This window comes from Mustelus asterias, chromosome 7, assembly GCF_964213995.1.
Source record: "Mustelus asterias chromosome 7, sMusAst1.hap1.1, whole genome shotgun sequence".
In the NCBI taxonomy this organism is placed as follows: Eukaryota; Metazoa; Chordata; class Chondrichthyes; order Carcharhiniformes; family Triakidae; genus Mustelus; species Mustelus asterias.
The window spans coordinates 68,028,125-68,041,657 of NC_135807.1; the positions used below are offsets into that span (position 1 = coordinate 68,028,125).

Here is a 13,533-nt window from a genome sequence, read left to right on the forward strand (position 1 = left end):
TCAGAGAGTAGTTGGGGTGTGGAATGGACTGCCTGCTGTGATAGGCAGTCCATTCTTGTTTAATAATATCCTTTCTATAATAGGGTGACCAGAATTGTACAGTTAACTATGTTGCATAACGTTTCCTGTTGGGTTTTTGTTCCTTATTAAAAGGGAACATAGGAATTAGGAACAAGAGTCAGCAATTCAGGCGTTTGAGCCCACTCCGCCATTCTATATGATCATGGCTGATCTCCATCTCATCCTAATTGCACTTCCCTGCCTTTTCCCCAAAGCCCTTTATCTCACTTTGGTCAAATATTTGTCTATCTCTTTCTTGAATCCATTGATTGATTCTGCATCCACTGCACTCTGAGGCAATGAGTTCCATAGATTCACAACCCTCTGTAAGAAGTAGCTTCTTCTCATCTCTGTCTCGAACATCCCCCCTTCTTACTTTACAACTATGACCTCTTGTCGTAGACTGTTGTAGAAGAGGGAACATTTGGTAAATATTTACTTTATCAATCCCGTTGAGTATTTTATATACCTCAATCAAATCCCCCCTCATTCTTCTGTACTCAAGTACAAGCCCAAGCTACTCAATCGCTCCTCATACGACAGCCCCTTCAAACCTGGAATCAATCTAGTGAACCGCTTCAGAACCGCCTCCTGTGCCACGACATCCTTCCTCAAAGGTAACCAAACCTGAACACAATACTCCAAGGGTGGTCTCACCAGTGCCTTATACAATTCTAATAATACTTCTCTACTTTTATACTCTAGACCCTTTGAAATAAATGCCAAGATTCCATTTGCCTTCTTTATAACATTCTGTACCTGCATACCCACTTCTTGAGACTCACGCACGAGGACATCCAGATCCTCTGCACAGACGCCTTTTGAATCTCTTTCCCATTTAAATAGAATTTGCCCTTTTATTTTTCTGGCCAAAACGAATAACCTTGCATTTATCCATATTAAACTCCATCTGCCAGATTCTGGCCCATTCCCCATGCCTGTCAATATTCATTTGTAAACATTTTATCTCCTCATCACAGCCTGCTTTCCCACCTATTTTCGCATCATCAGCAAATTTCTCTATGTTACACTCCGTCCCTGCTTGTAGATCATCGACATAGATTGTAAATAGTTGTGCTCTGAGAACTGAACCCTGTGGCATCTCGTTCAAACTTGATGCAAAATTCTATCATATTGTGGTCACACATCCCTCAAGGCTCCTTTACAACAAGACTATTGATCGACCCTTTCTCATCGCACAATACTAGATCTAAAACAACCTGTTTAGTGTCAAAGTAGGCTTACATTAACACCGCAATGAAGTTACTGTGAAAATCCCCTAGTCGCTACTCTCTGGCACCTGTTTGGGTACACTGAGGGAAAATTTAGCATAGCCAATGCACCTAACAAGCACGTCTTTTGGACTGTGGGAGGAAACTAGAGCACCTGGAGGAAACCCACGCAGATACAGGGAGAACATGCGGATGCTGCACAGTGACTCAAGCCAGGAATGAAACCTTGGTTCCTGACACTCTAAGGCAGCAATGCTAACCACTGTACCGCCCACACGTTTCCTAGTTGGTTCCTCAACATACAGTTCTAAAAAACGATCTGTATACATGCTAGGAATTCATCCTCCACAGAATTAATTCATTCCACTTGTAAAATGCTGGCTACGGGCACCCTAATTATGTTCCTGTGGCTATGGGGGAGGGCACCCTCATAGGTCCTGAAATTTCACAAATTAGCTTTAGAATCCAGGGTTAACGATTCTATCAGGTTCCTACCTCATCGTCTGACGCTCCAATGAAAACAATCCAAGTTTGTTCAACTTTTCTTCATAGTCCATATCCTCCAAACCAGGCAACATTCTGGTAAATTTCTTTGGCACCCTTTCCAAACCAACTTGTGAGGACCAGTTAGTTCAGATTTACCATTGTTTTCAAGATATTGCCTTTGCATATTTTCCAGGGAGGCTAAAATCGAGACTGAAATCATGGATTTACACCAAAAAAAGATGAGATAGTGGGACTTTTGACACAAAAATACATAAATATAAAAGCAAAATACTATGGATGCTGGAATCTGAAACATAAATAGCCTGCATGCATTATGTATTTAACCCCTCCTACCCCTGGGCAGCACAGTGGTTAGCACTGCTGCCTCACAGCACCAGGGACCCGAGTTCAATTCCCAGCTTGGGTGACTTTCTGCCTGGGGGTGTTCCGGTTTCCTCCCACAGTCCAAAAATGTGTGGATTAGGTTGATTGGCCATGTTAAATTGATCCTAATTTCGAGGGGATTAACAGGGTAAATATATGGGGTAGGGTGGGCTTGTTGTCGGTGCAGGCTCGATGGGCCGAATAGCCTCCTTCTGTACTGTAGGGATTCTATGATTCTTCTAGGCTCCTTTACAACAAGACTGTTGATCTACCCTTTCTCATTACACAATACTAGATGTAAAACAACCTGTTTAGTCTTCTTTCTAGTAAGTAATGCAGTTTTTTGTTTAAAGAGGGAAAGTCTTCCTCTTTACCTTGTCGGCTACTTGGTAGACAGAAGTCTTGTTGCTGCAGTCACACGTGTAGGTGTAGACCCTGGAAGCTCCACTGTCTCGGGCCTGCCGGGCTGTCTCCTGGTTGCCTTCCTCACTGATGTCCCAGAGCACGAGCGTGGAGTGCAGGCGGGCGAACTCGAGCGCCACGAGCCGCCCGATGCCACTGCCGGCCCCGCTCACCAGCACGATCTCCCCGCTCACATTCTTCCTCCGCACCGGCACCACCAGCAGCAGCAGCGCTTCCAGGCTATAGTACAGCGACAGGAACACAGTTACCAGCGACTCCAGGAGGAAATTCATTTCTGGTTCCTTCTTTGCCCACCTGCCTGTTGCGTCTGCGCGCAACCCACGGCGGAAAACCAGCGACCTTTGCCCGAAAGCCGACTGAGCAAATCAGCCGCTCCGCTGTGGCAATTCCCCTATCTTGGGCGGATAAGTTAAAGTTCGCATTCTGGCTTTGTCAATTAATTCACTGGTTGTCAGTGTCCCAATGCTGCCATCTACTGATTTCAGGAGCACGGCAGTCACACACTGTCTGCTCAGTGCTGCTGTGGTGATAGGTGTAAACAGATTAACAGCTCCATCGTTCTTTTCAAGATGTGGCTGGCGCTGGGTATAATTATAAGGATCTGGCACATATAGGGTTAATATGGGATTGTGTCCTGTCCCACCCACACAGTGATGCAAGAGAGCCCGTGACCTACACTCAAGTCAGTTGAGCGTTAGACAGAGGGTGGATTTAAAATTTATTTGTTAGTGTCACAAGTAAGCTCACATTAACACTGCAATGAAGCCACTGTGAAAAGTAGCAGCAATCATGGGATTTATTTACTTGACAAAAGAGCTTGTACTCTTTGGCCTTTTGGCTAAAGTTCAAGGGCAGGATTTTTTGGCCACGCTCGCCCCAAGACTGGAAAATCCTGCCTGAGGTCAATGAACCTTTGCGTAATCCATGTTCTGCCCGCTACAATTCCCGTGGCGGGCGGGATGGGAGAATTCCATCCCAAGTGTCAGATCAAGCCGAAGATGGCGTACAATGAATGCCCTTATCTTGTCGGCTTGGATCTTGTTTGTCCCTCTTGTGGGGATCGTGAATTGGATTCAATTGGATTTTAAATTTGGCTTTTGGTGCAAGCAAGGAACGGAATTTGGATTTGCCCACTCCGTTCTGAGCATTGGCTTTCTAATTTTAAGGATGGAGTAAAAAAAATTAAAATAAATTGCAAACAATTTGTTAGTTTGTAAAACTAACACCCTGGAATATGGTGCCAGCTTGTGGAAAAACCCAACACTGCAGAAAATACAGAGAAAAGCTACAATGTTGGAAGACTGTTTTGTTATTTATTTTCTCATTCTGACCTGAAAAGAAGCTTCAAAAGTAGAGGAAAAATCACCAGAAAAAAAAACTCTAAAGAAAGGCTTGGAAGCTGAAGGCAGAGATGTAAAATTCCTTAAAATAAAAGCAATGAACAGCAGATGCTAGAAATCTGAAATAAAAACAGAACATGCAGGAAAAACTTGGCATGTCTGGCAGCATCTGTGAAGAGAAACAATTTTCAAGCATTTCTTGTTTTCATTTAAAATTCGTTACTGTAGCAGAAGACTCCATTGTATTTCCTTTGGAAGTCCAGCTTCAAATCCCAGAGCACAGAGTCAGCAGACCGAGAAAGGGTGAGTTAAATCTTTTGAAATTCCAGACTGCAGTATGTCCTGAGAAATCATTAAAAATTTCAGAGTCAGAAATGCAAGTTGACAAAACCTGTCACTAAAAACCTGATACGGCGTATGAGCTCGCTCCAAACATTTTTATAAATAAGTAATTGAACACTGAAAGTGAATTGTGTCTTTTTAAACACAGCCACAGGCAAGAAAAAGTCAGGATTCAATAAATGCATGACTTTAAACATATATGCCAAGCAAGAGAGCTCTGCAGGCAGTTGTTCAGGCAGCCACTGTTGGAATTTCTTTTCAAGCTGTGTGCAAACTGGCAAGTGTGATTTGATTTGATTTATTATTGTCACATGTATCAGGATACAGTGAAAAACATTGTTTCTTGCACACTATAAAGACATATAAAGGGGGCATTCTCCCAACCTGCTGCACTGCTCTAGTAGCGCAACAAGTCAGGAGACATCAGCGGAGGCCATTTTGCGGGCCCCCCACTGCGCACCACGGCCTCTGCACATCTCTGGGGTCAAGATTTGTAGCGTTATCAGCTCTGTATCGGAAATCGGCGTGAAGCTGATTTCAATATTTAAATCCGGATTCCCAGCAATCGGGCTGGCCAGTGATCGGGAGGTCAGCAGTGCAGAGCCACTGCACATGTGCCCATCTCAGTGCTGACAGATTACCGCATGCGCAGTGGCCCTCTCAGTGCCGTGCTACCAGCCTCTCCAGCAGGAATAGGTCCCACCCTGTGATTTTCAGAGTGAATCCTGCTAGGACACTCTGCAGTGCTCAGAGTGTGGAAGATTCGTTCTGAAAATCCCGCTATAAAAATCAGCGGGAATTACTCCCGCTTTCACACGAATTGGGTGCTTAGAATTTGTTTAGAAGAATCCCGGCCAAATGTACCATTCATAGAGCACATAGGGAAGAAGGAAAGGATAGGGTGCAGGGTAGTATTGCAGTTACAGAACATTATTAGAAAGTTTAGAAGAGTTGGTGTTCAATTTTAAGAGCATAGAATGTGAGTAAAAGATGGATTTAGAGGGTATGCTGGGGACAGCTTGCAAGAAAAAGTGAGAGGGCATGGGATCCAAGGGGCTGCTGCCCTGTGGATCCAGAACTGGCGTGCCCATAGGAGGCAGAGTGTGTGTATAGATGGGTCTTTTTCTAAATGGAGATCGGTCACCAGCGGTGTACCCCAGGGATCTGTTCTGGAACCCTTGCTGTTTGTCATTTTCATAAATGACCTGGACGAGGAAGTGGAGGGATGGGTTGGTAAGTTTGCTGACGACACGATGGTTGGTGGGGTTGTGGATAGTCTGGAGGGATGTCAAAAGTTACAGAGGGATATAGATAGGATGCAAGACTGGGCAGAGAAGTGGCAGATGGACTTCAGCCCAGATAAATGCGTAGTGGTCCATTTTGGCAGGTCAAATGGGATGAAGGAGTACAATGTAAAGGGAAAGACTCTTAGTACTGTAGAGGATCAGAAGGACCTTGGGGTCCGGGTCCATAGGACTCTAAAATCGGCCCCGCAGGTGGAGGAGGTGGTTAAGAAGGCGTATGGTGTGCTGGCCTTTATCAATTGATGGTTTGAGTTCAGGAGTCCGGGGATAATGACGCAGCTATATAAGACCCTCGTCAGACCCCATTTGGAGTACTGTGCTCAGTTCTGGTCGCCTCATTACAGGAAGGATGTGGAAAAGATTGAAAGGGTGCAGAGGCGATTTACAAGGATGTTGCCTGGATTGAGTGGCATGCCTTATGAGGATAGGCTGAGGGAGCTCGGTCTTTTCTCCTTGGAGAGACGTAGGATGAGAGGAGACCTAATAGAGGTATATAAGATGTTGAGAGGCATAGATCGGGTGGACTCTCAGAGGCTTTTTCCCAGGGTGGAAATGGCTGCTACGAGAGGACACAGGTTTAAGGTGCTGGGGGGGAGGTACAGGAGAAATATTAGGGGGAAGTTTTTCACACAGAGGGTGGTGGGTGAGTGGAATCGGCTGCCGTCAGTGGTGGTGGAGGCAAACTCAATAGGATCTTTTAAGAGACTCCTGGATGAGTACATGGGACTTAATAGGATGGAGGGTTATAGGTAGGCCTAAAAGGTAGGGATATGTTCGGCACAACTTGTGGGGCCGAAGGGCCTGTTTCGTGCTGTAGTTTTTCTATGTTTCTATGAAGTAGCTTTGCTCTGGCACAATTTGTTTAAATGGGAAATCTATTTGGCTCCATGTGAATGGTGATGCCATCTTGAAAGTCAGAAAGCTCTTAAAGTGAACCTATACTTTAAAAAATTTAACCATGGATCAAAATTCTATTCATCCTGAACAATTTGGATTTATCCAAGAGCTAAATTAATGAGAAATTTGATGTCCTTGACAAGAGAACAACTTCATCACTATGAAGTGCATCGAAAAGTTAGTCATGGCACGAATCAATTCCTCCCGGACTACCTGGATCAATTACAGTTTGCCCACCGCCGCAACAGGTCCACAGCAGACGCCATTTCCCTGGCCCTGCACTCAACCCTGGAACACCTAGATAACAAGGACACCTATGTCAGATTCCTATTTATTGACTACAGCTCAGCCTTCAACACAATTATTCCCACGAAACTCATCTCCAAACTCCGTAGCCTGGGCCTCGGCACTTCCCTCTGCAGCTGGATCCTGAACCTCCTAACTCACAGACCACAATCAGTAAGGATAGGCAACAACACCTCCTCCACAATCATCCTCAACACCGGTGCCCCACAAGGCTGTATTCTTAGCCCCCTACTATACTCTTTATACACCTATGACTGTGCAGCCAAACTTCCCTCCAATTCGATTTTCAAGTTTTCTGACGACACCACCGTAGTCGGTCAGATCTCAAACAATGACGAGACAGACTACAAGAATGAGATAGAGAATCTGGTGAACTGGTGTGGCAACAATAATCTCTCCCTCAATGTCAACAAAATGAAGGAGATTGTCATCGACTTCAGGAAGCGTAAAGGAGAACATGCCCCTGTCTACATTAATGGGGACGAAGTAGAAAGGGTCGAGAGCTTCACGTTTTTAGGTGTCCAGATCACCAACAACCTGTCCTGGTCCCCCCATGCCGACACTATAGTTAAGAAAGCCCACCAACACCCCTACTTTCTCAGAAGACTAAGGAAATTTGGCATGTCAGCTACGACTCTCACCAACTTTTACAGATGCACCATAGAAAGCATTCTTTCTGGTTGTATTACAGCTTGGTGTGGCTCCTGCTCTACCCAAGACCGCAAGGAACTACAAAAGGTCATGAATGTAGCCCAATCCATCACGCAAACCAGCCTCCCATTCATTGACTCTGTCTACACTTCCCGCTGCTTTGGCAAAGCAGACAGCATAATTAAGGACTCCACGCACCCCGGACATTCTCTCTTCCACCTTCTTCCTTCGGGAAAAAGATACAAAAGTCTGAGGTCACGTACCAACCGACTCAAGAACAGCTTCTTCCCTGCTGCTGTCGGACTTTTGAATGGACTTACCTTGCATTAATCTTTCTCTACACCCTAGCTATGACTGTAACACTACATTCTGCACTCTCTCGTTTCCTTATCTATGAACGGTATGTTTTGTTTGTATAGCGCGCAAGAAACAAAACTTTTCACTGTATGTTAGTACATGTGGCAATAATAAATCAAATCAAAGGAGAATTTCTAAACAACTAGAAATTATCTATGTGCATTAGGAAAATGCCTGCTGGTTTTCCTTCATTGTACCAATAAAAACACTGCCGGATCTGCTTTTAGCTGAAGTAAAGCAGGCTTTGGTAGGATGGAGTTAACTGAAAAATACCAAATCATGGATGCATCATTTAGCCTGTGAATGCATTTGTTCAGCCTCCATAATTTCCCCTCTATAGCTCCAGCTTCCTTTGGAACTTTTAAGAATATTTTTTGAAATGTTTCTCTTGAAAGTATGATTCTTTGACATTAATGGATTTATATTCCAATGAAATGTCATTAAAAGTGCTAGGAAAATCCTCAAACTTACTTTTCCTGCTGTTGATGAGTCCACTCTAATTTCCTGGTCACCCAGTTGTTCCTCAAATTTCTGAGCTACACGTAAGGCTTTATACGTACCATATACATGCTCTGTACATATCTATCTGCAGAAGAACGCCGGCTGTGCTTTGTCTGGCACTTCCATGTCAATGTTAATTCTCCAAATATCAAGTTCTATTTGTTTTGCCTCCTTTACGATCTAATTTGTTAGTAACCACTAGAGCTTCTCTATCGTAGGGGCGCCTACTTTTTGTGTTGCTCCTCACCAGTTCTTTGGTCCTTGCCATTGTTAAATTGCATCCCCTACTAGATTTTCCTGTTCCTATCTGGACTACTACTACTTGACCAGTCTCTCCTGTGACAAAATTTCGTTTCACAAGTTCTTGTTCTTTTCCCTGGGCTATGGGCATCATTAGGTCCAGTGTCTGAACTTATACTACATTTCCTGGCTTTCCATATTTATACATCTTTCTGCCAATCCATTTTTTTGACACTTTGTCCCTTGCCTTGCACATTCAACCAGTTTGTATATTTCCCTGTGGTCTTTCCTGCTCTCCCTACGATGGTGGCTGCCCTCCACTCATTGGCCCCTTCTGGCATATATGTTCTAGTTCTAACTTTTAGTAGTCGATCTTTGTGATTAATGGCCCTATCCTAATCCTCACAATTACTTGGTCTACTCTCCATTAGCCCACTATCTGTCACAATCTGTTGTTTACATATCTGTGTATGAAATGCATGATGCATCTTAAGTTTCCATCATCCATCAATGTGTAATGAATTCCAGTAAGCCATGTGAAATGTATCCTTACAATTTGGTTACCATGTTGCAAGACTATCATTTTGACATCAGTGCCTATAACTTTTCCTGGACTTTCAATTGTTTCTGCCCTTCTCTTTTATAATACACCATGTCCCCGAGCTTAAACTTAATTTCTGATGGCCTGATTCAATACCTCAAAGCTCTCATTTTTTCTGAAACCTCTGCCTTAATAAATGCTCTCCACTCTGCATGCATGGCATGTTCTGCAAAAATTGAACAAATCTAATTTAACATCCCTCCAAAGCTTGGGGATGGTTCCACAATATTGAAGGTATCTTTGGATTCCTGCAATAAACTAATTGGTAGGGGTTGTAGCCCCCAAACATCTGAAGTGTGTTTTTAGCATGTATTGCCCATACTCAAGCAGTTGTCAATACACAATTTGGTTGTTCAGCTGAAATCTTCCAGAGCATTTCATCAATCGTGGCATGATTTTTCTCATATATCCCATTGCTAAAAGGACTTTCTGCTGCTGTGTGCATTGCTACAGTATTCAAATTTTCACACATACTCCCAAATTCATAGAAAATCATAGAAACCCTACAGTACAGAAAGAGGCCATTCGGCCCATCGAATCTGCACCGACCACAATCCCACCCCCCATATCTCTACATATTTTACCCACTAATCCCTCTAATCTACGCATCCCAGGACACTAAGGGGCAATTTTTTTTTTTAGCATGGCCAATCAACCTAACCCGCACATCTTTGGACTGTGGGAGGAAACCGGAGCACCCGGAGGAAACCCACGCAGACACGAGGAGAATGTGCAAACTCCACACAGACAGTGACCCAAGCCGGGAATCGAACCCAGGTCCCTGGAGCTGTGAAGCAGCAGTGCTAACCACTGTGCTACCGTGCCGCCCAATTGGTCCAATTGCTCCAGGTCCCTGGAGCTGTGAAGCAGCAGTGCTAACCACTGTGCTACCGTGCCGCCCAATTGTCTGGTGCTCACTATATTGTACTTATCTGGGAGGTATTAAAGTAATGAAAATTGTAAATCCGTTGGCAAATTCTGAATAATAAATCGGAGTCTACTCATGAACACCATGTCCTGACAAACCACATGAGAATCAATGCAGCATGAATGAGATTAGCTGAGAGTTTAAACATCTTTCTTTGAATGGCAGTGATTAAAACCAGAATATGAAGCTGTACAGGTCTACTCTGTAGATAACTGATTTTAATTTGAAGCTAAACCTAACCATGCAGAAATAACTTTACAAGGTTCTGACTAATTATATAATTATTTGGCAGGAAGACTGGAAAAACAGTGTACTATCTGTATAGAGAGAGATTGCACTACTCAGTATGGAGAAATCTGGTAGTCCTGTTTAATGAATCACAAGTTAGTCTGCAGGTACAACAAATGAATAGGAAGGAAAGTGGAAAGTGGGCATTTATTGCAAGGGAAATGGAACCTAAAAGTAGGGAAGTTTACTGCAGTTGCGCAAGGCATTGGGGAGACAACATCTGGAATACGGTGTACAGTTTTCGTCTCCTTATTTGGAGAAAAAAAAGTGTTTGAGGCAATCCCGAGTTGAGTTGAAGTTTACCTTCTAAATTCACTGTTAGCAAATTCTCTTCCCTTGTCCATTAAGAATATAGCTGGTGCTCCCAGCTCCATTCCCATCCATCTTTCCATCATCTTATTGATAATTACTTTTTTGTCTTTACTAAACATTACCATTAACAGACTTAATCTAGTTGCTAAATCGACAAAATGTGGAAGAAAGATCTTTTTACCTAACTTCATACTTTGCAACCCTTATTAAGTTTCATTAAAGTCTCTCGCCAGTGGAAGACGTACTACTGATTACGATGTCATTCTCCTGTATTTTTTACAATTATGACATTTTTCACTAACATCCTGGACAAATCTAGTGTATTCCTCATCCAATACCTCTGCATTCTTTAACAGAATCTTCAACTTATGGCTAGAGGGATGGTAAATTGTTGATGCAGTTTTGTAATAATTTGCTTCATCTCTAAATCGCTATCCCCATCTGCCATTAGTACCTATTTAACATTTTGTCTGGAAATGTTAGGCCTTAAAGGAATACAATAATGACAATACTGTATAAATTGCAAATCTACAGATATCCCAAAAACAATCACTTTATCATGCTCCATGTCCAACTTCATTTGGGTCTTTTTCATTAAATGCTTACTTAACAGTAAAGATATTTCACTCTATATAGCATAAGTACTGATAAAGTGATCTGCCCCTGCTATTTCACATGTAATTACAACACATTTTAGTGATTTTATTGTGTTACCACTATCAAACCTGAAAGTTTTCCTTACTTAAAGAGTCCATGTAACACTTTAGCCCATCCATTCTACATACCATGGAGGCACACCCACTATATAAAACTTCTTAATTGAACAAATTTTAGCCCTCTGGGTATACAGGCCAGCATTCCATTAACATAGTTGATTATTTTTTTGTATCTGTCCATGGCATTTTTTATGATTTATGCATATGGACCCCAAGTCTCTTTGGAACTCCATTACTTTTTCCACATGTTTCTTCCTCGGAGTGGGCGAGGGGCGGACAATGGAAAGGTCCATTGATCTCGGGTGGGATTTTACAGTTTCGGGAGAGAGAAGCTGTAAAATCCCGTCCTTCATCTTTGAACCTAGGGGATTTTATAAAAGCATGTTAAAAGTAAGTTGAATAGAAAAGGGAGATCAACAACACTACCTCCATATCTAGGAATGGGAAACAACAGCTATTTGTATTTATATGGTATCTTTAACGTAGTAAAATGTCCCTTCTCGGCCTTTTGGCTAAGATCAAGTGTAGTATGGATCGCCTGCACTTGGTTGAGGTCATTAGGTTACACTGAGGCTTCATGTGTTTCATATGAAGCAATTTTTAAAAGCGGCATCTCGGCCTTTTGGCTAAGATGCAAATGAGCTCAAGTCTTGGAGGAGGATCCTCCCCCTTCTCCAATCAGCTTGACTCATGTAGATCAGGCCTAGGACAGGGTGGTTTTGGTCTCCCGTCCTGTCTTGTCAGCCTGGATCTGAAATGTCTCAACTTGTTGAGACTCTGAATTGGATTTGATTTGATTGAATTGGAAAAGTATTTAAAAAAATGAAAAAAAAAAATGTCCCTCTTCTCGGCCTTTTGGCTAAGATCAAGTGTGGTCTGCCAATGCTGCACTTGGTTGAGGTCATTGGGTTGCATTTAAGCTTCATTTTCATATGAAGCAATTTTTAAAAGCGGCATCTCGGCCTTTTGCCTAAGATGCAAATGAGATCAAGCCTTGGAGGCGGAGACGTCCACCTACTCCAATCAGCTTGGCTCATGTAGATCAGGCCCAAGACAGGGTAGAGGATTGAATGCCCTGTCTTGTCAGCTTGGATCGGAAATGTCTCAACTTGTTGAGACTCTGAATTGGACTTGATTTGATTGAATTGGAAAAGTATATCAAAAAAATGTCCCAATAAGGGCTTCTCAGCCTTTTGGCTAAGATCAATTGTAGTTATGCGGATACTGCACTTGGTTGAGGTCATTAGGTTACATTTAAGCTTCATTTTCATATGAAGCAATTTTTAAAAGCGGCATCTCGGCCTTTTGGCTAAGATGCAAATGAGATCAAGCCTTGGAGGAGGAAGACCTGCGCCTACTCCAAACAGCTTGGCTCACGTAGATCAGGCCCAAGACAGGGGTTGCAGACCCTGTCTTGTCAGCTTGGATCGGGAATGTCTCAACTTGTTGAGACTCTGAATTGGACTTGATTTGATTGAATTGGAAAAGTATAAATAAATAAAAATGTCCCAACAAGGCACATCAAAGGAATATTCTCAAAAAGAATGACTCCAAGCCACATAAGGAAATATTAGAACAGATGACAAAGATTTTATCGAGTGTGTTAAAGAAACAGAGAGCGAAAGAGATAAGTGGACCCGGACTTGAATCCCGGACCCACTAATGAAATGTCAATGGGAATTTCTATATTGTAATCAGCTATCATCGCAGAGCTGATTACTCTGGAAATCTTAGTCGTGGAGACTTGCGGAGTCCGTGATGCCCAGCGGGAAACCTGTGAAATGGCCTCCGCTGATGTCTCCTGGCCCGTTGCACTTCTCAAGCAGTGCAGTGGGCTGGGAGAATCACCCCCTATATCTTTGATCCAGCATTAACTGCAATTTATCAGATTAGCCATCAGATTAAATCCATGATGCAACTCTCTGCTATAAAATACCACTGCAATAAAATCCTGGCTGGACTGAAAGAACATTGGGCAAAGCTCACTATTGATATTATTGTGCACATGAGCATAACAATTCCAAAAATATATTCAACACTTTGTGTTCTTGTAAATACTTTTGATGTTGAAAGAAGCATTTTTAAACATGAAATTGAGGTGACTGACAATGATAAATGTGCTCTATTCAACAGTGCTTGCACATATAATCAGTTGGCACAAAACA

At 42.8% G+C, this 13,533-nt stretch overlaps 1 protein-coding gene across 2 annotated transcripts in view; it reads right to left on the reverse strand.

Annotated features, from left to right (window-relative positions):
• The window catches only part of sdr16c5b (short chain dehydrogenase/reductase family 16C, member 5b), a 35,615-nt gene extending 32,464 nt beyond the window's left edge, over positions 1-3,151 (reverse strand). For both annotated transcript variants that reach the window (XR_013498325.1, XM_078216200.1), the window contains exon 1: positions 2,537-3,151. Coding sequence is in view for 1 of the 2 variants with exons in the window: in XM_078216200.1 (XP_078072326.1) it covers positions 2,537-2,857 (321 nt within the window). In the remaining variant the exon portion in view is untranslated. The remainder of the gene's footprint in view (positions 1-2,536) is intronic.
• Positions 3,152-13,533: the final 10,382 nt, after the last annotated feature.